This window comes from Diadema setosum, chromosome 11 (genome assembly GCF_964275005.1).
Source record: "Diadema setosum chromosome 11, eeDiaSeto1, whole genome shotgun sequence".
NCBI lineage: Eukaryota > Metazoa > Echinodermata > Echinoidea > Diadematoida > Diadematidae > Diadema > Diadema setosum.
This window is the reverse complement of record NC_092695.1, coordinates 17063120-17089027: the sequence shown is the minus strand read 5'-3', so window position 1 is coordinate 17089027 and position 25908 is coordinate 17063120. Positions and strand designations below refer to the sequence as shown.

At 38.2% G+C, this 25908-nt stretch overlaps 1 protein-coding gene across 1 annotated transcript; it reads right to left on the bottom strand.

Annotated features, from left to right (window-relative positions):
• Positions 1-1378: 1378 nt before the first annotated feature.
• Positions 1379-25566, bottom strand: LOC140235318 (coiled-coil domain-containing protein 22 homolog). The gene is made up of 17 exons (XM_072315343.1): positions 25517-25566; positions 23836-24007; positions 23045-23177; positions 21955-22082; positions 19029-19113; positions 17573-17742; positions 16793-16996; positions 16336-16401; positions 13616-13735; positions 11140-11259; positions 10158-10274; positions 8748-8849; positions 8055-8162; positions 5458-5553; positions 4337-4396; positions 3410-3484; positions 1379-2865 (listed from the first exon to the last, which is right to left on the bottom strand). Exons 1-17 carry the CDS (start codon positions 25564-25566, stop codon positions 2752-2754), a joined length of 1920 nt encoding a protein of 639 aa, XP_072171444.1. The 3' UTR covers positions 1379-2751.
• Between the last annotated feature and the right edge of the window lie 342 nt (positions 25567-25908).

Below are 25908 nucleotides of genomic sequence, written 5' to 3'. Positions count from 1 at the left end.
CATATTCTGTTGGTTTTAGTCCCTCCTAAGTCAAATTTTCTCTGAGTCAAAGCTTCAGTCCAAATACAATGTACTATATACAGTTTTAGATAAATGTACAGCATGTATTGATGTGTTTTTGTTTGTTTTAGTTGAGTTGTTAGTTTTTTCAGTGGTTTCGTTTAGTCTTTTCATTTCTCTTCCATGCAGTTTTTGAAATCTTAATTTGCACTTATTTACACAATGTAAAGGTTATTCTTTGACCTGTTCTTATTCTTGTTTCTTTGTTTCACATTTACATATGATGGGAACATGTCATCATATGTACATGTACAGTTTGTCTAATTTTGTGACTGATGCACTAAGAAAGCAGAAATTAACATGATCTCTTCCTGATAAAAGTGGAGTATAAAATCTAAATGGCTTTCATTAAATAAACACCGGCTTATTAACTGTTAAGGTTTGAAAAACCTCATTATTATAATGCCACTGAAAAAAAGAAAGGTCACAATTACAACATACACTGTACCATGCTCACTGTCAATACAATTTATTGACATTATATAGCATGGAATCAATCAGTGATCAACAATAGTGATCACAAAAGCATCAAGATTATTAGTAATTTCAATGCCATCTGTGGGTCATAATGTAAAAAAAAAACAAATTCTCTGACTTGATTAAGCCTGGATGATTCATATATGTGTACATAAATCGTACATTATGAGTCAAACTTCATGATTAAAATTTACCCCACTTGGTTGTCTGATTAATCTCTTTAACATACAATGTAAGACTTAATAAACTTGTATGAAGCATTATGCTCGCAACAGGTGAATACCTACAATACAGTTGTATGCATAATTTGAAGAAGATGAAACAAGTTGTAAAGCTGCCTCATGGAAAACACAAATGATGACAAGATTCAAAAGGCTACTAATTATTAGCCTGAACCAACAGTATCATGAAAGGACAATTACAAAGGGTTTTTCACTTTCACATTCAACACACACTGGAAAAGTACCAATGTAATTCAGTGTCTTTCGGTTTAGCACCTAGAATGGGTTTCTATTCTTTCAATATATCAAAACCTCAAAAACAATGTGGTCTCCAGGGAGTATTTCCATCTCTCCTTAAAAATGAACCATCCGCCATATACCACATGTCATTGGGCTTCTACAGTGTAAAACTGGGTTACGGTTTGCGAAGTACATAGCTTGAACAATACTGGATGGTTTCAGACAACAGCCAACTGAGTTTAAACAAATTCCGCATCTGCTGCTGCTAGCAATATGTAATATATTATTCCTGATAATTTCCCATAGAGTGATAATGAGAGTTCCAGTGGTTAGTTTTGGATCGGTGGGGGAGGGGGGGGGGGGGATTTCATCAAGTGTTATGTCAGATATTTTTTCTAACAAATTTGCTCTCAGACAATCAGATGCAGGGATTTCAGTGGCTTACAATAGTTTGTCAGAAAAAAATATCAGACAAAACACTTGTTGAAATGCCCCCCCCCCCATATGATGGCAACTACCATTATAACAAAGTTGTCAGGACCAGCAGTCTTCTCTCGTTATGCCAAATAAGAAATTTCCTGATAGCCAAACAGTAAAGAATATAAAGATATATAGATGATAATTTTGGGACCTGAATTTTAATTTCATTGCACCAAAAATTTTGATGTAACGATGTTGGCTATAATGGGAGTGCACTGTACACATACTATGTCAACAAATTTCCTGTCAACATGGGTGATTTGTTATTCATGTCATTCTTTAACATGTTAATAACTCAAGATGCAGGGCAAAACATTGGTTGTCAATGGATGCTAGGATTGTTAAGTAGTAGTATGAATGACTATAAAATAAAACTATTTAACGACATTGAAAAAAAAATACCAAAAAGATTTGATCTGCACTTAACTACTGCATGCACTGGCATGCACACTAAGAACGATTACGTTGGGCCAAGATCGTTCTTTGGTATTCAATATTAGTTTGTTATAATAATTAAGACCAAAATGGGCAAACCATTCCCCAAAGCAATGTTCATTGTCTCAATATCATACGGGTTCATTTTCCTCATATATGTTGCTACATGATTGGGCATTTCACAGACCTCATCTTTCAGAGGATCTTTTTTTATTGTAAGACCTATCAAAAACAAAAACGAGAAAACTGAACAACTGAACATACATAAACTGAAGAGTTGAACAACAGAATAGGTGGAATACTACACAGGGTGTATCATGGGAACATAAAGCACACAGAAGGATGGGAACAGTGATAGTTTCTGATTTCTCTCACATTCAACATTTCAATGTGTATTCTCTCTCCCTCTCTCTATAATATATGATACAGCATCATTGATGGGGTAACAAGACCTTGTTTCTCAAATTTTTGGTAAAAGTCACTTTTTTTGGATAAATCATCAGATAGGCCTACACGAATAAAGTAATCAGTTAAGTGATGCCTGGTCAAAATCCTGGTTGTATCACCCAAATAATGAAGCCACCATGGCATGTCAAAGGAAAGGTGATCCCATTTGTTATAGTGTACCATTGGCTACCATGTTGTTTTTGCTCAGCTAAACATTTGACATTTTGTAGGTACAAGATTTTGTCACCCTAACAGCGTTATATCTCTCTCCATCTCTCCCTCTCCCTATCTCTTTCTCTCACTATCTGTTTCACACTCTCATGCCATAAATGCAAATGTGACCACATTGCCCCCCTCCCCACACCCCCCACTCCTGGCTGGATGGGCGGGGCTACTTTCCCTTGAGTTTGGCAATGAGGGCAGCATTCTCCTGCTTCATTTGTTTGTAGTCTGTGGAGATCTTCTCCAGGTTCGCCACCGTCTTCTTGCCACTCTCGCTGTCAATCTGCAGCGGAGGAACAATCAGTGCAAAAGGAGTGAGCTGACAAGATCAGCCAATACACTTGCAGCCAACACCATCGTTGCTTTCAATGCAAATGTTATTCAATTTCTAACATTCTTTTATGCTATGGACTGTACAGCTGTATTTGCTTTGCCCGTTTGAAGTCATTGCATGCTGAAATGAAGGTCATTAAAACACTTATAATTGACATTCAACCTCTGTTTAGTACACAACAGCGATCACTTGAAACTGTGAAAATGTTACAAGCAAGGCCTTCATCTTTTGATACCTCAGTTCAAAGAAAACATTCCGAAGAAATTATTAAGATGCTGATTGTAAAAAAAAAAAAAAACTAAAATAATATGTGCTAACACAATACCATGTCTGTATGAAATAAAATTTTTGGATGATTTCTGGGACCACAGTGTTGTAAAGGTGATCACACAATCATTTGGAGCATATATAGGTAATGTGGGATTTAGAAAACAGGAAGTGACAATCAACTAGTTCTTTATGAATCTTTACCATCCCAAGGATTAATTCTCACCTGGTCTTCAAGCTCTCTGATTTCTCTCAGTATGGTTCCTGTCTCCTCCACTGTCTTTATCAGCTGATCAAAACTCTAGTTGGGAAAAAAGACATAAAATTGTTCATAAATAATTGTCCAAAATATCAATTCAAAAAATGTGATATGAAAATATTCAAACTTCAATTACTTTTTAAAGGCCACAGATACGAATGCATATCACTCCCAACATACATGAAAGTGTGCAGATACAAATCTTACCTTTTAAATTCATGTTTCTCTTGTCAGTGCAAATCCAGTGGTATAAATCAAAATTGGGCTATTAAAGCAGTATGCAACTGAGTAAACCAGAAAGATCCCTACTATTTGCTTAGGCTCTTACCAGCAACAAAACAACTACAAAACAAAACACAAAGCATGAAATTTAAAAATTCTCCATTTTGAAGAAATATCAAACACATTACAATTTTGATCTTCAATGCAGGAAAGTGGAATTTTTTCATCTAAGCTGTACTTACTTAGATGAGGAGTGAAATCTTTCCTCAAATTTATTTACAAAATATATGCATAGTGTTTTGAAAAGATGGTAAACAGCAGTCACGTTACAACAAACATGCTTTATAATGAAAAATTTGTTATAATAAAGTAAGAATTCCGGTTCCGAAATCATGTGTACATTTCATTTGTTCGGTGATACAAAATTTCTGATATAATGAAAGAAAAGTGAAGGTCCCGAGAACTGCATTATAACGGGAGTCTCTTGTATTGAATGGATGATGGTAACTGAAGAATGCATGCCATATTGGTTCAAACCAGAATTGTTCACCTTAGTATGTGGCATTATTCCCTGCAGAAGGAATATGAATGGTTTAAGTATTACTCTGCAGCACTGGAACAAAAGAGACATCACATAACATGCTAGGGTTGGTTTAACATTATTTTTCTCACCTCATGTAACGCCGCAAGGTATTTGTAAGCCTTCCTCACTGCTTCGTCTTTCTTGGCATCCTGAGGGACACGGGAAGGAAACGTTCACATTTCAGAGAACATATTGCTGTTTGTTTGTTCTTGTTTATTCTTTGAACAGGTGAAGTAATCAATAAGATAATCAGCTTGACTATTCCCTCAAACTTAAATAGTGGGCCAGACATTAATAATGAATGCTACACTAACATTACACTAAACTCAATTAAATCATTCACTCAAAACTAAATGAACATATTATTAAATACATCGATGACAGAGAGAAGACAACGGTGAGAAAGTACATCACACCACACTAATGAGTGGCGGATCAAGGCGGGGTTGCACCTGGCTCGCGTCCCTCCTTTAATTTTTGTTAAAACAAAAGAAATAAAACTTAAAAATGGGGGGGGGGGGGTGCATGCACCCCCTTTAACAGAATTCCTGGATCCACCCCTGCTAATCTTCTTTGATGTTTTACACAGAGTACACTAACTGTGGTATTTACATATATGTACCAAGTGAATTGCTAGTGTCTGTGATTCTGTACATATGTAGAATTACATTCTCTGGTATATAGTGTACAATGGGGCTCTTGATGTGTTGCACATGAAAATTTAAGCATATTGCTCTACTATGCCAACAATTTTTTTTTTCACACAAATGTAGATGGTACAAGTTGATGATCCCCTTATTAAAGAAAAAACAATGCCATTATACATCAAATAAAAGATATTTGCTAGCATAGATACAAACTGACTACATTTAAAAGTCTAATCAAGTCACATATCACATATTACACACAACGAACACAGAAGATTACATATTTCCATGATTCTTTTGTAGTCCCAGGTCATACTGTGCACTCCCATTATAACGAACACAGTCATAACGAAATTCCAATTACAACAAAATAAAAATGCAGGTCACAAAATCATTGGTTGTATTTTTTTTTCATTGTTTACTTGTTTGGTTATAATAAAATTTTGACATAACGAAAGAAATCTGCTGGTCCCAAGGACTTCATTATAACGGGAGTCCACTGTACCACAAAATGATGGTAATAACTCTGTATTGCATACACATACAACTATACATCCCCTCACCCTAAATATGAGTTCATCAGTGACAGTAAAGGTTCTGTCAAGCTTGCCAGAGAGTTGATTGATTTCCTTCTGTAAGGTCCTCGTGTCAACCAGAACCTATGACAGAGACACAGAGAGAATTATAAAGGAAATATAAAAATCACATTCATAAAGATTTAAAAGACAGATTTGGGATACAAGAAATTACAGTTGAATGTTTTCCATTTTGACACAAGTTGTCCCCTAAGAGGTGAAAGAACTTTGCATTTCATCATGGGTACGCACAATAGCTTTGCACTAGAACCATGACAGGTGGGTAATGCCTTATGACTGATTCATACTGTAAAACGAGGAATGTTTGTGTGCATTTTAATTTTGCGAATTTTGCGAGCAGCAACATTCGCGAAATTAAAATGCACGCGAGAGTTCTTGCCTACACAATATGCATTGGATACCAGTGGCAAGTCATGAAATATCATGCTGCGAGAAAGGCCGTCAAATCCAATTCACGAAATTTTCATGCAGCGAATATATTGTGTTTTACAGTACCTCTTTCGTAAGACATTTTCATATGATACAAGCAAGCGAGTACAATCTCTTATCGCCAAATCTCTACTTGCTTCCCAGCACATATTCAAAAGTTGCTGAATATTAACCCTATTCTCACCAGGGGGGTTGCCCCCCTCCTCGACGTGATTATTCTGCAACGCGCGATGCTCTCGCCGCGACATTTTATGACTTTTTTCTTTCAAGTATGGCGCAACTTTTGAGACCAAATTTGACGCTCTCACGCATACCATTTTGAAGCCACGCTCCTTTGAAAAAAATTTGTCGACCCAAAAATTGCTCAAAAACATGATTTTGTGTACAATCCAATGTAAATTGTGTTTTTGCAATTAATTCATATAAAAATAAATATTTTTACTTTCAATGGCAGAAAATGATTTACTTTAGCCTGATTATGCTTTAAAAAGTTTCTGCGACAAACAACAAAAACAAAAAGTAAAAAACAAAGAAATACATAAGAAATGCAATAAACAATAAAATACATAAGAAATGATTATGAAGCCAAATTTTTGCTTCAATATTATTGTTGAGGATATTGAAAAGAATATGTTCACCAAAAATTAGAAGTCTTGGAGCTTTATTTCTTAATTTATAGGCAAAAAAATATTACATATATTTGCATAAATTAGCATAAATTAATTGATATAAAATACATAAATTAAAATTTGAAAAATGTAAGTATACAGTCTTGTAGGTTACATTGGCCTCTACCTTTAACCCGGTGGGATTAGGGTTAATGAGCAGCATTTGTAGTGACATGCGTAATCACCACACAATTGAGATTTTAAAAACTTAAAACAATAACCTCCTTTCTTCTCTATCTGGTGCACACATTAATACCTTTTTAATTCCAAGATTTACATTAGACACAGAAAAAGAAATAAACTGGAGGAAGAAAAAGTACTCGCTGGTTTTCATACTCCTTTTTAACACATATGTACATCATCTCTAATGTTTAGAGACATTTCCTTTCTCACAATGATGCGAAGCATCGGACGGACTCTCTACACGCAATTCAGCCTCAGGCCTGCTAGTATCATTCTTGTTTTGATGAAATAAACCAATATCTATCTATCTATCTATCTATCTATCTATCTATCTATCTACCTTTCTATCTATCTATCTACCTATCTAATCTATCTATCTATCTATCTGTCTGTCTGTCTATTTACTCCCAAAGTGCAAGTTTGACCTCTCCAGCCCCTGCAAAGTTAGTCATGCTTTATCATGTTCCCCATCAGATACTGAAATTCAAATTGACCTCTCACACGCCTCCTAAGGTTCCCAGAGACAAAGGATTAACCCGTTGTGTGCATTGAGAGCCCATTGGTACAGATCCCATAGCACTATACACACTGTCAAACGTCCCTGACACAGAATGGGTTAATACAGTATTCATCGCATAATCGGGCATCTGATAATCGGGAACCTCGCTTAAATGACATACGCTTCCCAGAAATATTTCCAATGCATGTTATTTTCACTGGATAATCGGGCGGGGACCTCTGATAAACGGGACAATTTTTCTTCAAGCGATCTTTGATTTTGTTGATATTTTACACAAAAAATCTACCAAAATACCACAACAATATTTCAAAGATTCCCTATCAGTTGTCGTTTACATCGAACTTACAAAGCAAGCTTCGGACTGGTGTGTTTTGACCTCCGTCCATCCAGTACACGTACATGCATAGCCACGAAAGCGCCGTGTATAAGTATCCATGCCATTGCGAAACACATGCTTTTGCGAACATTCTTCTCCCCTACATATAAGCAAAGCCATGTGCAGGGAGAGCTAGAGGGTCGCGCCGAGGGGTAGCGTGGTTTTGTATTCATGTAAATGTACAGTACGTCAGTATGCATGTGTGTGTGTGTGTGCACTACATGTACATGTCGTATGCCGTTAGTGTATGGTGAGTACTCATCGCGAAATTGGGCACCTCGCTTAAAGGGGCCGTGTTTGCTACTCCCAACCTGTCCCGATTATGCGATGAATACTGTACCCCCAAAAGAAGGACATAAAAATGATCCCACTCTACTGAGCTCCTCACTTTTTCAATGTCATCCTTTTGTTTGTGGATGTTGGCAACGATCTCCAGGATCCTTCTGGTGTAAGCTGAGCGGTTCACATCCTTGGCCATGCGTTCATATTCGGCAACCTGCAAGATTGGGATGCACATCAAGACACTACGTAAATATTTTCCTCATTTTTGTTTTCCATTCCAGGTACACATTAGTAAGACTGACCATAAACACTTCAGTCTGAATTATAGAAATACAATTTCTAGATGGATATCAGAGTCACAGCAACAATCTTTTTTTTTTTCCAGGAAATATGCAATATTTGAAACAGTTTATTATTCTACATTCAACAGAACATCAAAGCAAAGTCCCACTGAACCAACTTTTCTATTTTGTGTGTGTGTGTGTGTTCAATGAAGATCATGGTACAGTTAATACGGAACTAAGTCTCATCCTAAATGATTCCATGTTATTTAAGAAACTAATGGCAGTAGTATATCTTTAAAGTATGTTCGCGTGTCATTGTAATCTGATATTTCAATTTGATGCTTTAAAGAATGTCAAATATACATTGTTTTGAATTAAAGATAACAGTAATTCCTTTTCATCAAATCAAAGACAAACATTACAAGAAATTTAATACAAAAATTGGGTTCCTTGTTACATGTCTGATTCTCTCCATTATTGAGATTCATGAATCTGCAACACATGAGATTTCTCACCAGTTGTTTCAGCATGTCCTCCTTGGCCCGCGTTTCCTCGGCAACCTTCTTCATCTTCTCCCGGAGTGCCTGGATATCTTCTAGTCTCTTCTGGGATTCAGACTGGGGTCAAGAGGAATGGAATGCAGACAAAAGAGATAATATAATAAAATAATGAAAAAAATGATAATAAATGCTATAGACTGCACTGAATTGACAAGTTGTACATTCTCCTTCCATCTTAACCCACTAATTCTTAAAAAAAAAAATATGACTTGCATATTTATCTATTTAAGTCAGGGACCAACTCTCAGCAAGTGTCACCTTTTCCAGCTCTATCATGTTTCAGGACATGATAAAGCATCAAAATGGATTGTACTAAAGTTTAGGTCAAACTACCATCAGGTCTACCAAAGAGAACTTGGAGGGCACTACTTCTTGTTGTGATAATGAGAACATTGTAACACCTTCATGTATGGAGTCCTTAATAAAAGCAATCACTATATGATCTCTGCTCATGAACACGTGCACTTAGCACTTTGTGAATTAAAGGGGTGGTACAGTTCTGGTTGAGATGGGGGATGCAGCTTCTAAACCTCATATGAAATATTAAAGAACATACAATTCTAAGAGGAACTCAAAAGTCTATTTCATGAAAATCAGGTTTGAAAGGGGAAAGACATCCAAACTAATGTCAAACAAAGTGGTCCTAATAAGAGGTGGGTCCCACCTCTTATTAGGATCCCTTTGTACTGGATAGTTAAGCCAATTCAAAGCTAATTTCATTAAATAAACTTTGAATTCCTCTTAGAATTGGATACTTTTTCATATTTCATAAGGTTTCTCATTATCTCTAAAAAAAAAGGTTGGAAACCTGAAGCCCCATATCTATAACAACTCCAACCTTATTGGACATCATATACCAGTTCTTTTACTTCAGCACAGTTAGCTGCATTTTTTCCTGACGTCTGCTTACATAATCTATTATACATATCAAATGTAGGGATACATGCAATCTTAGCTACCCAGGACATTAAACTTGTGTGTAAATAAGACATCAAACATTTATGAGAGAGAGAATATTTCACTCTAAGAGCGAGGTCATTGTAAATCCCTACCCCCCCCCCCCCCCCCCCCAATGCCTGTGGACAGGGCACACTTTATAATAAATATATTGGTTAATTTCAACACAGCAACTGTACAACAAATGTCCAACAAATCATGGTCCAATTTTAACAGATGGCCTTTCCGGGAGAACTGATATCAATTGGCTCTTTAATGGCTACATGTAAATTCACCAGATAACAAACAGAATTGCAGTTTTTATTCTGCAAACATAGCTATGCTTGCTAATGGGATGAGTACAGTATGTCGGGGGGGGGGGGGGGGGGTGGGGGGTGGGGGTGGATGACAGTGTTCACTCCATCATACCTCTTTGTTGGAGACAGTGTCCCTTGCCTGGCGGTAGTCCTCGATGAGGGGCGCCCTGTGCTCCTCCCATTGGTTGGCTAGACTCACCAGCTGCTTGGCACTCTTCTCCACCACACCCTGGTAACAACAATCATTGTTAACCCATTGAGGATGAACTGATTTTGCTACAACAAGCATTTCCCACAGACACCCGCCCGAGTATAATCAGGACTAGTCTTCAATGGGTTAAGACTCAAGACATTCATAGCATACACTGTCATTTGCACACCATTTTTTTTTTTGTTTCTTTACAAAAGTGCACCTTCCTTAGCAATTGCTATTGAGATATAATAGCATATAGAAATATATAAGAGTATATTGTTACAGCAGTTGCGCAATATACATATAAGTGTCCGTACTTGTATACAAATAATGAAATATTTGCAAATTGAAAATGCAACTTTCTGTGTCTTCTGCAGGAGCTAGGTTTACTGCTCTTTTCATGTCTCAGAAAAATTGTTTTTTGTAAAACTCTTTGTATTTCATTCCAATAATTCTGCTATTGTGATGTCATAACATGTTTTGACTCCGGAACTAGAGAAGGCAGTACAAAGCATTAAAACCAAAAGTTTAAAGATTCATTCAGGCATATCTCATGATCCTCAAACCTTTATCTAAGTGTTGTTTTTTTTTCTCTCGTTTACATCACTGCACCCATATGTATATCCGGGGAAAACTTCCCCTGTAATTCGTAGAAACCCTTGTATAGCTAAGTCAAATAATGTGAAAAAATTATTTGATTTCAATGAATTGAACCAAACGAGTCACAAAATAATGTAATGTCACTGCATGTGCAAGTGCTATGTCCAGCAACCATTTTAGAGAGAGTTTACAAGTTTGTCAAATTTATGAAATTCTTCCGTCGAGATGTTTTCATTGCAACTGATTGACAAATTGCCCTACATTTGTCAATCAGTTGCAATGTTTACAAGTTTGTCTTTACCTGTAGTAACTTGATGTTGGTCTCTGCATTGGGCAGAAGGTCTATGGTCTTCTTCTTAACTTTGTACGATGCCTCCTTTTCTGAGTTGCTCCGTTTCTTCTCAATCTGCTGTTCGTCCATCTTTTACGGTGAAGAAGAAGCAGATTGAAATCCATTAAAACCTACAAGGCTTCATTGTTCAAATAAAAATACAACTCATAGTAGATCTCTCTCAAGATAAATACAGTTGGGAGAGCCTGTATCATAGACTATGCTATCAATGGGGACTGTTACAGTTGAACATCAACAAAGCAGACTGCTAAGGGATGACATTACTATGAAGTGCTTCCCAAGTTGAGGAGGTGTCAACATCATCTTGTCATCATAAATCCAGCATACCACGTTTGCAAGTGAAGTCAAGCTCAGCTTTACACAACATTTCCCTCATTTCCATCACTGCTTGTCGATGTAAGCCTACCCATCACAGAAATCGAAGCAGGAGCAGTTGTGTATGTTGAATTGAATTGAATTGAATTGAATTGATTTTCCATTTCCATGTCAACATGAACAACATGAACAAGAACAGAGGATATGATACATAGCATTAACACACAAGTAAAAGTACAATTTACATATAGACAATTGCAAAAAAAAAGATAGAGACAATATGAATGGCAAATGGATGGATCTCCAGAAAGTAATAAAATAAATAACACACATGACCAGTTGACACATAAACCCACACAATCTGATAGTCCCTAATTACTTCTTTGATCACTTCCTGCATCTTGTATGATAAATTGTGGCATATTTTGAATTTTTAAAAAACTCTTTGTGTGCCACAGTGTATTAATCTCCCGTGTGCCACGATATTCTGAGACCGCAATGCACAAGTGCTTTTGGTAGACATTCTTTTTTTTTTCAAGGCCACAAATGCAGTCAGCAAAGTTGTAGAGAAAATTGCAAAATTTGCTGTCATGTCCATTTCATGACAGAGCTTCTAGGGCTTTGACATTTAAGCATATTTCTATTTATCGATTGGTTTGTGTGCAGTTGTGTGTTTGAGCAAAGTACGTGTATACAAAGTTGTAAGTCATACTGTATAAGCCATATATTTAGCGAGTATAATTTTTTTGCGAATAAGGATTTCCCAAGAATTTCGCAAGTGGTTAAATTTGTGACTGTGGAGTAGAGTACTAAACAGAGAAATGAACAAGATGTATGCATGCACGTCACATTCATGTTGGGATGAGAGTTAATTATTTTGCGTGTTTTTTAATTCGTGAATAGCATCTCACTCATAAAATTTACGAAAATAAAACCCTTACAAACTATTAAGAATATACAAACAGTACATTGAATCAGGCATAAAACATGGCACACACAGTGAAGCTGATAGGTCTGGATCCTTGCTGCTACCCTCAACCAGTATCCATATCACAAATTCTTATCCTAATCAAAATCCCAAACATTGATTATCGACACTTTATCCCTGTCCCTCAGAGTCTGGACATACTATCATTAAGAATCGGAAATAGGCGGCATGTGATATGACCAAATGGCAATTATCTTATATCTTACAGCAACCAGTTTTACCGTCTATCTAATCTGTGAGGTATTATCTCATTTTCAAAGCACTGTGTTATTGTACAGGTTTTTTTTTTTTTTTTACAACATGACAGAACATTACAATCAGTGTATGCTGCTGATGGCATTGTGTTACGACAGTATCATTACAAAAGCTGTGTACAAAGACCATGTGTAGCAAAATTCCACTTTGGATTTTGCTGCTAACACTACTAACCCCATTTCCTTTCTAAAAATGTATACAAAATACACAGACACATGGACAAATACTCACACACACATCCACACACACAGATCAAGAAAGAACAATAACAGGGACTAATCTAAGCTCACACATCCTATCACTTTGACAATCACATGTGGTAATCCTACAGATATACACAATCTCCACAGTATCATCATCCTTATCTATTGCCAGGTACTTCTTGCCTGGACCAGTCACAGCTGTGGTATCCTTTTTACATCCTTTTCTTTCCTTTTAGCAATTCTTTTTTAACCACAATAATCAGCTCCCTAAAGTATAATCTCGCCCTTTTATCTAGCACCAATCCAGGCCATTTTTTCTTCATGTTTTGTATGTATATAAATTTTTTCTCTCTATGTGATCTTTTTTAATCATTTTGTACATTGAACCTGTTGTGTTATGTTTCTTCTACATTGTGTATGAGGACTTGCAGAATAATAGTCACTAGCTGAGTAACTTCCTTTTTATCACCGTGTTGAAATAAAATGAAAATGAAAATGAAATTAATTTAAATTAAATGAATCCAACCCTCTGCTTTAGGGGAAAAAAAAATATCTGCCTCAATCATCAGCCATTACAACTGACAGTGTCTCCATCCCGTTGCCTAGCAACAGCCCCAGCTTCCACACCCCCGCCTCCTCCTCTTTTGTAGGACATGCTTAATACCTGTTGCACACTGGCTGAAAGTTTCTTGGATTCTGTCTCCATGGATTCCAGCTGTGACGTCAGCTGGCTCAGCTGCTCCTTGAGTTCAGTCTGTTCATCCTCACGCTTCTGTCTCAGTTCCTAGGGTAAAGGAAAAAGACAGCAAAAACTTACCTCATGTGGAAGCACAATAAAAGAGAGCTGGTTCACTATCATGGTGACCTCAGAAAGCATGTCTCACAATAAAACTCATTGTACGTTGATATTGAAAATTTACTGTAGCATTCTCAAAATATAGGGTAGTATGTGTTGAAGCTCGTATTATGAAGCTGAATCTTTACACAGTCCTTCCCTCAAATTCAATAACTGTAGACACACAGACAAATAAGGGCATCCACAATGAATGGCGATTATAAAGATTTATCGTACTTATCAATCTATTTCCCCTTGCCACTGTTTTGAGTATTATCACATTTTGATATGGTACATGAAGAATTTGGTCTGCTCTCCTACCCCTCTCCCCTTTCTCTCAATCTCTATATCTATATCCTATTCATTTGATGGGGGTTGGGATGGTGGAGCTTATTATTATGTCCTGCTATGAATCATCTTGACAATGTTTTAATTATAATATTTGCACTTGTAACTTCTATTTTTCAGATCTTTTACCACATGTATGTACACCCCTGAACAAATGAGAACAGTCTTGGAATGAAACTACAATGGCACCACTTATACGATCACCTGAAACTGCTATTGCATGTACTGCTCACAGAAAAATTGCTACTGTAAAGCATCATCACTGAGCACAAGGTTTCATAAATTCCAAACATCAGAGTACACTTTTTCACTGTGAATGAAGCAGACCAATAAGCCAGTTCGGAGTTCCACTTTGCTAATGGGCAGAAAAAGATCATTTGTACTGACAGGCATGTTGGTTTTAAAATTAACTGATGTAAGCACCTGTAATAACTAATTATTCATGTAATCAGCACATTAACTTGACAGCAAGTCTGGGAGTTAGCAAAATTCATAGGAAAAGTTTGCTAATACATTAAATGCAGAATAATAAAATGGAAGCTTTCCAAAGTTTTAACTGATGGACCATTCTGGTCACTTGGTCTATGCAAATTTGTGCTTTGTTTGAACATCATTGATGAACTCCATAAATTGTTACGTCGGGCAAGCTAATGCATTATATTGCTTTGAAAACAAGTGAAGTGCCTAAAACCAATAGGCCGGTTTACTAATGTATGCACGGATCTTTAATTTTGCACACGGCCGCAACCTCGGGCAAACAAAAGATGCGAGCCTGCAACGTCGGCTGCTGCAGCCGTCCCCGACACGTCCCCACATGTAGACTTACGTGTATGTTGTGTACATGTGTGCGATGCATCAACTTCGACTTTACCTCCTGGCATTTCGTGTGGCTCTAAATCAATTCCCAACCTTAGATGAGGGAAAATTCTGCTGTGATCAAACGCAATTTGGACTATAGTTTTGATTTTATTGAATTTTGGCTTCGATTTTGTCTTCAGTAGTTCTGAAAATGGGTGGAAAACACTGCTGCTACGGAACATACAGTATGACCGCATCACTTCAAACTTCAATGAATTTAAGCATTATGATTGATTGTGAAATCTAAACTAGACCACGAATCTCTCATATCGATATGTTTCCAAGGATTTTTTTAAAGTTAGACTCAGACTGATTAGACTTCATGAAATAGAATGACGATTTTGACCTATTTTTCTATTAACAATAACAGTTAGGGGGCCTAGCCCTATATAAACTAGATCTAGAGTAGATCTAGACGTAGACCTAAAATTAAAAACAAAAACAATGATAAACCTAACCTCCCTGACATTCGCAGTAGGCAACATTTATTTCCCCCGTTGACTTAATATTCATCACGACCCAGGTCTGGTACATTGGTTTGTTGAGGTATGTCCGGTCGGCCTAACCTCACTCAAGGGAAACACGAAGAGGGCTCATGTCCGAAACCTCATTGAACTTCAGGCTTGAAACACTTCCATCCGCGAAAAGACGGTAGTCCTCAAATGACTTGTATCCCTTTAGCTTTTCCAGTCATAGTCAGTCCGATTGATGATCAGGTAGTTGAACACGTCAGAGTCCAAAATCTGGAATACTCTCGATGTTGGATGTAAACCCAGCGAGCTTGTTAGGATCGGAGAACGAGCAGCCTACCAGAGCGAGTTTCTCCTGCAGTGACCGGCCAGTGTCCGCCCGGGAGAGGTCGAGATCGATGGGCAAATCTAAATCGGCTACGGCAGTTGCACTAGTTTGATGAGTTTCTCCTTGTTGTAGCCGCTTGTGCTCACACCTATATCCCTAAAATACTCAGTTAATTCCTTAACTGTCCAATTCTTCCATGGCTTGCTCGAACTTTGGCTAGAACTTGAAGCTGACGCCATCTCAAAGCAAGATTATAGCAAACAAAAGTTGTCGATTATCCGCAGCGAGTAATGATCGTAGACAATACACGCGTGAATGCAAAAACAGTGTGGCGCGCGCGTCCGCGCTTATTTCGCTTGCCCGACTTAGTTACAATCACTAGGGTCGCGTGGGGTTGACGTCATTATGCATATCATTAGTAAACCGGTCTATTGAGAAAAAAAGAAAGGTCATTTGCACCAATGTGCGCATGAGCTATCAACTCTGAACTGGCCATTGTGTCGCAGTACAGACAGACTTGGGAGAAAAAGGAGGTCAAAGGTCACCTCTTCAGTGTCCGCTCTTGGCACGCCTTCACCGATCCCAATCTGAGCAGCTGTCTTTTCCTCATCCTGTTTAAGGAAACAGACAGAGGATAAAAAAATGACATTCAGTCCAAGTATATCATTACATCTGATGATAACATCACAGTCTTAAAACATCACAGCACTCACAGAAAATCGAGATTGGAGTAACACAGACCAATGGCTCTTCAGTAGCATGAAAGAGACATTAACATTATTTGACTTTATTTTTTAACTTGTGTTAACTTTTCCTTGTGCATGCCTTTTGTTGTGTTCCTTTTCTCATTGATGGCAATAAATTTCTAATTTCTTGCTCTCCGAAATATGCACTTGACAATCATGCTTCAATGTAGATCATACACCATCATCTAGTAGTACCACAGGACTAAATGATACTGAGAAGAAAACAAAACCAAAGTTTGGGATGCTGGAATCTGACCTGAGCAAACTGCAGCTTCTCTGTGTGGGTGAAGCGCGAGCCCTTCGTACCCTTGGTGGCACCCTTCTGTCCCAGGAGGTCCAGCATCTGCATCAGGTCGGCGGTGGCGCTCTTGCGGTCGCCCTGCTCGGACTTCTGTAGCCCCTGGCGGAGCTCGCTCACCATCCTCTTCATGAGGCGCTCCCGTTTCTTGGCCTTGTACTCCTGTGTTGGTGGGGTCAAACAAATGGCAAGAGAGGACTGATATTTTTCTTCACTTCTTTCAGGAGCAAATCATCCACAGTTTATACGCGACAGGAATGAAATATGAAATTTATATCTGAATGTCTCCGAGGAGACTTACCCCTATTCCATTCAAAGATGCTGAATGAATCATTACAGTGGTTTATTAGATGTGCACTCTCGCTCTCTCTCTCTCTCTCTCTCTCTCTCTCTCTCTCTGATTGAACAACATCAACATATAGAGTTAAAGGACACCTCCAGATGATTTTTAGAATTTTGCATTTGAACACCTATGAATTGGTTATACTGGGTACAGAGTTTCGGAACTTATTGTGATTGGGATGAGGAATAAGAATGTTTTCAAAATCCGTAACAAATCACAATGAACAAGGATGATGACATAGCAGCTTCCCTTTAACAGTTTCAGAGGAAAGAGCTGTCATCTCTACAACTTCACAGCAAATAATTCATGGTTAATAAAGACTGGAAGGAAGAGAATTTCCTGCAAGACTTTCCCTGTGTGAACAACATAACACCACCTATTTCTAATTTTAATACCTCTTGTGACAGTCGAGATGGAAGACCTGTTGTGTTCCATTCTGTCTCCCACTCCTGTGCCGCAGTTACCGCGGCAGCGTTGCGTTCCAACAACGAGGGCACTATGTCCTCTTCTCTCGCTGGCTGATCTTTGACCAAAGGCATGTGGTTGTTGTAGTAGCTCATGATGTCTGTGAAATGAAAGAATGTCAGAAAAAGGGGTGTTACATCATCGATAGATCATATACACATGTACCTCAGACTGGGGTAAGCACATAAAAATCATTTGTATGCACCATGAATTATCTCTGTGTTCATGAAACAAATACATCCAAGTTTTGGAAGTGATTACAAAAATTTCAGAATTTATCTTGGCATCATATGCATTATGCTGCATTAAAATGACTCATAATGTGAAAGATGCCACAGCTGATGTCTACTTTCAAACATAAACTCACTTTGAAATTTCTGTCAGTCAATGACATTTTCCTACAGTTGTACCATCACCTCACATACACATTTAATCACTTCACTCACTCAACACTGATCACAATTTCCACAACCTCTGTCATTCATTTCACACACACTTTCTTCGGTAACAAAGAATATCTATACAATTGTTTAACAGCTGTGCAAACACAGTATCGGTCCTTTTGGAATTATTACATTATTTAACAATTATGGCCCGAATTCACGAAAGTGGTACAAATGAAACCACGGTTTAAACCATGGACAAAAACCATGGAGCACCAAGTGTCGCATGGAATATTTCGTTATGAAATCAGTCATTTTGTCGAAATGATTATTTTGTAACAAAATGACAACATTTTGTAACTAAATGAACATTTCGCCCACGAAATGATAATTTCTTTAATGAAACGGTCATTTTGTCGACGAAATCACCAACTTTGTAACGAAATATTCTGTGCGACACTTGGCGCTCCATGGTTTTTGTCCATGGTTTAAACTATGGTTTCATTTGTACCACCTTTGTGAATTCAGGCCCTTATGTTTATCTAGGTCAAGGCAGAAGAGATGATGAAAGTGGTTCATGAATGTATAATCATTCAAGAACTTGTATTACACAGTTTTGCCATGCAGTGCATGGCTCAGCGAATGAATCAAAATGATCATGACAAAAATTCTCGGCAGTTGAGACACCTGATTGGTTGATTTGAGCCACATAAATTTGTGAGCTTTCAGAGACAGATGTCATACTGGAAAACTAGACATACATGTATTTGGGGCATGAAGCTTAAGCAAATTCGAGCTGATAGCCTTTTTTCTCGACATGAAAATTTTGCAAATCACCTCTGGCATCCAATGCCCAGTGTACACAAACACTTCTGTGTGCATTTTGCTTTCATGAATCTTTGCTCATGCGAAACTCACCAAAGTTTCATGCATGTGAGAATTTCTAGTTTTACAATATTATTTTCTCATGAAAAAGTTTTAAAATCTACGCAAGATAAACAACCTTTTGGAATCTTCCTGGTAAGGTCTCCCAAACCTTCTGGAACAGCCAGAGGAACACTCCTGAAGGCATGGCTGCCTGATGCTCCCTGTCACAATAATAAAAAAATAAATAAATAAAATATACACACTTAAATATGCATATCAGACACACATACTTTAACCCTTAAACGGCTGGGGGGGGGGGGTTTGAATCAACCCCCCCCCCCTCGACATTTTCTGCAACCATTACGGCAACCATTACAGTGGACAACTATTTGATCATGTTTTGAAACCCCATGCATCCAACATTTCATCTCGCTCATCCACTACAAAAATTGAGGAATTCAAGTTCACCTTGAATGCACCTTTATCTTAAATCTAGAGTTACATTCTTAATTGTGACATCACATCCTAACTCTCATAACATTCATGCACCCCAAAGACCTTGATTGAGATGATGTAGAAACACTTTTCAATAGCACTTTAGTAGTTGATACCTTTACTATTAACACCACTGGATGAAAGTGGGGCTCTTGTTTACTTAACTGAAAAATGTGTTCACAAATGGAACATGAAAAATTGATGATATCTACACCCAAAAGAATGACACCATTAAGGCAAACAAAACACTGCAGTAAACTCCCAATCATTTCACATGGCAAAGTGAAATTATGTTTTGGTGCAATGTATATCTCTCTGGATTTGACAGAAATTATTTGACATGAATACTGAACTGAAAAATGCGTTCACAAACGGGACATGAAAAATTGATGATATCTACACCCAAATGGGTGACACCATCAAGGCAAACAGAATTCTGCAGTAAACTCCCAAATCATTTCACATGGCAATGTAATGTTATGCTTTGGTATCTCTCTCTGGATTTTACAGAAATTACTTGAATGCACCAGAATGAGCACAACAAATTCTCCTACCAGATGTAATAACATCATGGAGTTACCTACCCAGGTTAGCTCTCTTGGATGCCATTATTATTATCACAGCTTTGCCTGATAACCATCTTTACACCTGGGTGGAGGGGGAGCTTTATGGGTTAAAACATGTTGGACATATGTTACCCGCCACAACGAGAAGATCAGAAAGTCCCTGACGGCTGAGCCAAGAAAATTGAGTTTGAAGTCAGATCATCAAAATTGGTCAAAACCATCAAATTTCTTTTGTTGGCATAATGTTGCAGTCTAATGTTTCACCCAACATATGATGCATCACGCGTTACCCTGAGGTACCGTAGTACCCCGGGTAACCACGTTGTGTAGCGCCACCTCACGTCCACTCGAGGACAGCCAGAGAAAAATGCATGCACTGTGTGTGCGTGTACATAGCATTCCCATGCCACTGCATGTGATACTATGCGTGCATGGAAGCTGTGATACCTCAAGCGTGTGCTTTAGTGCAGTGCAGTGCAGTGGCTAGCGCGCGCTAGCTCCAGCACCAAAATAATTTCCTCTTTTTGGCACCCAGGGTACAACCTTTTTAAAAAAATAAATAATTCAACAAAATGGCTGATTTTTATTTGGTACCCCGGGATACCATTTATGTCATCATATGCCGAAATTTCGGAGTTAAATGATCAAAGGAAAGGAAAGAAAGTAGCGTTTGTCTGGGTCATGATTTTCTGGGTTTTAAGGAACAGAAACTTGTCCAAAGATTTGGATTTAGCGCCGCAGATACATGTAGACTCTGCCCCTAGCAACAAGGGAGTGATCTCATTGGTCAGTGTGTGTTATCCTGGTTACTGATTGGTCGTGCATAGACTGCTGGCGCTAAGTTTGAATGAATATTATGGAGGTTGCTAGGAGCATACCTTCCATTGTTGAGAGGTGAAAACTGTCTTACTCCCCTTGATCACGATTACGTCAGAAGGAAAACTTTGAAGGCAGTTTTCTCGAAATGCCGATTTCCTAGACCACTCGACATGCTCGCATAAAATCATCGATATCTCTGCACCCGAGTACATTTATGAGTTGTGAAAATTGACCTCCCTCAACTTATGGATCCTTTTGTTGAAGCAGTTCACATATGCACTTGGCAGGCAGGACTTCTCCACTATACCACAGATATCCTTCTGGTGATAAAACAATACCCCCATGTAATTGCTATGGAAATGGTGAAGATGCCAGATTTATCACATTTTTCTCTAAATCTTAACAGTAAATTGCCCATCATTCTATGTCTGTTCATTTGCAGTGTGACCACAAACCCTAGTGGGTATTTATGCAAGGCCAAATTTTCAATGGCTATGTGACCACCCAGCTCAAAACCTCTCAAAAATGATACTCTGAAATGGACAGAAATATGTGATTTGGCCTGATCAACTCAAATCTTAAAATTTTGTCTTACCTGGAAGAGTAATCTTTTCTCTGCCTACTCTCAAACCAAAATCAAGATATTCATAGTTTTTTCTAGACCAATTTTTTTGGGGCAGGCACTGCTTACACTAGGAAACAGAACAAGTTTTCATTAATACCTCTGACCCTAATCTTTAACTCCTCTTTTCTTCCCTTTCTGTGAAACTGCAACTCCTAACTCTCTCTTATTTCAATCACTAATTGAATGGGTTTGGATGGTTCAATTTCAACAAGTTTTAATGTATCATCTTCAAACTTATTACTTACTGTGAAACGAGGAATGTTCGTGTGCACTGTAATTTCACGAATTTCGCGAGCACCAACATTCGCAAAATTACAATGCGCACGAAAGTTCTTGCGTACACATTATGCATTGGACGCCAGTGGCAACTCAAGAGAATTTCATGCTGTGAATATATCATGTTTTACAGTATCCTTTTAAACTATGCAAAAAAGTGGAAATTAATTTTGGCCTACTTTTTTGTGGGTTTTGAGCTGGCTGGTTGCACATGAAGACGGGGTGGACACAGCATTACACTACCTGTGGTGCATTTAAAACACCAGTAGAAGCCAACTGACCTCTCTATGCCACTCCTTTGGCCCAATCCATCTGACAGACCTTCTCTTACAGGGCGGAGGCACCCATGGACACTGGAGCTGGCGTGAGATTTCTGCTGATATCCTCCGGCTCAGCATCGCGGATGTTCCTGGTTTGATGAATTAAAGAGAAAAGTATCAAGTTTGGACTTCTAACTCTCTGTTTATCTTGACCTCCCTCACTCTCTTACTCTGTCTTTCTCTGCTGAAGAATAAACCTGTCATTTCAGTCTATCACAACATAGGTTACATTTAACTGAGCCTCTTGATAAGATCAATTGTTTGAAATAAAAAAATTAAAACTTCCCTGTTTAATGATTACCTAAATTGACCAGTATGAATTTTTCCACTTAATGAAATTGTAACAATTACATATAAATCTTTATAGATCAACGACAGAGTTCCAGCATCCAGAGGAATTAACATATCAAGACTAAACATTCAAATATTAGGAATTACCAAGCACATATATTTCCTTTTTTCACTACTTCCATAGGATGGTGATAAAATGCTGTCCAGGAAAGACTACAATAGTTCTTTTTGGCCATCAATATGGTTCTCCAAACATGTCATTTCTTTTGCAAATAAGATCTATCGAGAATTACTCTTTGGCATGCAGGACAAGGGCATATTGCCATGGTGACAATGACAGTGAAAACTTCACAATTGAAGAATACATCTATTGATCATATATGCAAATACAAGTGTATGCATGTATGTGTGTGTGTGTGCGCATGTGCGTGTATACTGTAAAGCTGTTTATTTCTAGGAGGGTTTGATTTTCAGGAAATTTTGCAAATCACTGTAGGGCTGCAAAATTATCAACAATTAAAAATATCACCATGTGCAGTAAAGTGGTGGAGTGTACAGACAGGCATTAGTGCACTCAGGATAGCCTGGTGTCAATCGCGAAAACAACATCTCGCAAAAAGTGTGTTTGACCTCCTCATTTGCAAATATATCTGCCCACGAAAATAACAGCTTTTACAGTAAAACAACATTTTAAATTTCCTGAAAAATAAGAGAACAGAGACCTACAGATCCCTAGTATTATCAAAGCTCTTGTTCTTGCCTAATGGCTCATCTGTGCTTGCTGCAGACTCCTTGGGCAGCTTCTCCACCAGAAACATCATGAGTCGACGGATGTCTGCCTCGTTGGGGTACAGGAATGTCTGATAACCCATGTCGCCACGGAAACCAAGAGACTAAAGATGAAGACAGCAAGGATGTATAAGCATTCATTATGTTATTCCTCAGCTGGGCCATGAACATTTTTCAAGAACTGCAATGAATTTATGTGGTTTTGAAAAAGAATCACACTACAAAAGCCTCATATTAATATTGTGATGAAGAGCAAAACAGAACAGAAAAATCTTACTTTGAGAAAAACTTTTTTTTTTTCCTGACAAAATTGCAAATGGTATTTTTCAGTACAAAGAAGACATTTTTGTGATATATTCTATTCATCATAACCACAAAAATAAGATGATGAATATAATTGTTCTGAATACCTTGCACAATCTGTTGTGTACAAATGACATGTCAGGATTTCTGTTTGGTGTACAGGTCTGTATACAGCCATCATTATGACTGTGACTCCTATTCTGTTGTACATTTGTATATTACAATCTTGTGAATTTTAAAAGGGATGCCTTTTATTGCTCCCATAATTTATAAAGATAAATTCTTTCTATTTTAATCTCAGCAAAACATAGCAAAGGAAAATATCTAAAAAAGGGACAAAAATACATAACTTTTACTTCAGGCTTATAATTGTCTTCATCATCTTGATCACACATGACATTACTTATTTTCATGTAACAAAGTAACAATGCATACTGTACATGATGGACCTCCTCTTACCTGCAATGCATTTGCCAGATCTGTGCCCAGTCTGAAGCGAGCTGACATGCCCGGTGGCAACGAATGGGGGAGGTTGGTGTTGGTGTCGATTAAACGCAAACATCGTACGGTCGCTTCTACAACATGCTCAGGGGTAAACTGGCGAAGAGTCTCGATGTCTTCATCCAAATCACTAGGAGGTCAGAATTTAGATAACATAATTTTCTGTTAAATCATTTACATGTACAGGGCTCAACATAAGCGGTGGTCTGGTGGCCCCGGGTCCATTAAGAATTGATGTTGGGCCAATCTGAACCGAGGGGTGCGTCATGGTACGTCACTTGGCTATGGAAAACTGCACGCATTTTTGCACGCTACCAGTACCACATACACGTACACCGCGAGTGAAATTACAGTGAGCGCTTTCCCGCGGCAAGTGAAAATCAAAGTCGGGAAGCGTTTTGGAATGAGAGGGAAAAATGCTTGCCCGAATCTGGCAAGCAAATAATTCAAAAGCCATCCTTTCTCCTCACATTTTCCCTCCAACAAACCCATGAAATCATGCATACTCAATCTCAAACCAGACAAACTGTTTAGCGATGTAACGATTTCAACCTTAGTACTAATGTCAAACACTTACTTGCAGCCCTAGTGCCTATTTGCTATTGCATATTGCAATGCAACACCAACACTCATTGCTATCAAAGAAAGTTCGTTTATATTCCAATACAAGGTGCCTCTAAATAATGTTTTGTGGTGACAAAGGCGAATTTTTGACAGTGAAAGAAGCGGCAGCAGAAGAAACTCCTTCATGAATATCTTTATTAATCTTGGAAAACTAAAATACAAGGAATTATCGTAATCTATGATAATCATTCAATAATCGGTATGCGATTCTTTGTTTAATTACGTTAAAAACTCACCGAAATCTGTGGCTGAAATCAGGTCTGTAAACGTCCTTATTGCTTCACTCCTCATCTGCGTGTTATTATGAATGTCATTCACTCTCGTATACATGTACTACAACGTACAACGTAGGTAGTTGGAGAGGCGCCCTCTAGCTCTCCGACTACCTACGTTGTACGTTGTAGTATACGAGAGTGAATGCCATTCAAATAACACGCAGATGAGGAGTGAAGCAATAAGGACGTTTACAGACCTGATTTCAGCCACAAATTTCGGTGAGTTTTTGATGTAATTAAGCAAAAAATCGCATACCGATTATTGAATGATTATCATAGATTACGATAATTCCTTGTATTTTAGTTTTCCACGATTAATAAAGATATTCATGAAGGAGTCGCACAACCACACTGAAAAATGACAACGTCTGCGAAGGAATACAGGTGCAGCCGCGTCGCTTCGCGACAGCGGCTGCGTGTAGTTAGTAGTGGGGTGCATCATTACATTGACAAGTGCATTCTGCTTTGCTCTTACTTTGGTTGATGGAAGAGCCAGTGGGTACTATATTATTAGTGGTAGTGGCAGTGCGCACTCACCCTGAATAGAATGTAACGTAGACTGAAAGTTACTGCACGTCTCTTCTCTACGGAAGAATGCTCTACCACACAACACAAAAGCGAATATATGGGATCACAGGATATGCCATACAGACCCTCCCCTTCCGGTCAATGATCTCCCGCTCTGGTCCTACGACACGAAATAAGGTCCATAGATCTACAATACTAGTTGAAATGCTTACCAGCCAATTTCCCGAAATGTGTGAATGATAATGTTGTCAACTTCAGCCATAATTTCTCCTGTTTAGCTCTTTTTTCTTGTAGAATTTTACGACGTTATCATGTCGTCTACCCTGTCCCTGGATCTGGAGCAGCTGCAAGCTGAATCACATGACTTGAGATCACCTGATCAGTGTTAGGGCTGGTGGCGCAGTTCCACTGCTCCGGCGCGCGTGTTTTTTTTAGACGGCACAGATTGGGGAAACTAAAAATCTATCGGGGACCCTATCCCTAAACCTAACACTAATCCTAATCCTAACCCTAACCATCAACCCTAACCCTAACCCTAACCCTAACCCTAACCCTAACCCTAACCCTAACCCTAACCCCAACCCTAACCCTAACCCTAACCATA

What these genes read in the sequence shown, in the direction of transcription:
- LOC140235318 (XM_072315343.1), bottom strand. Translation starts at nt 25,566, where the DNA reads ATGGCTGAAGTTGACAACATTATCATTCACACATTTCGGGAAATTGGC. An exon ending in ATCTGGCAAATGCATTGCAG is followed by an intron (nt 23,178 to 23,835) that starts GTAAGAGGAGGT and finishes CTTCATCTTTAG; the next exon opens with TCTCTTGGTTTCCGTGGCGA. An exon ending in AAGCACAGATGAGCCATTAG is followed by an intron (nt 22,083 to 23,044) that starts GCAAGAACAAGA and finishes TCATCAAACCAG; the next exon opens with GAACATCCGCGATGCTGAGC.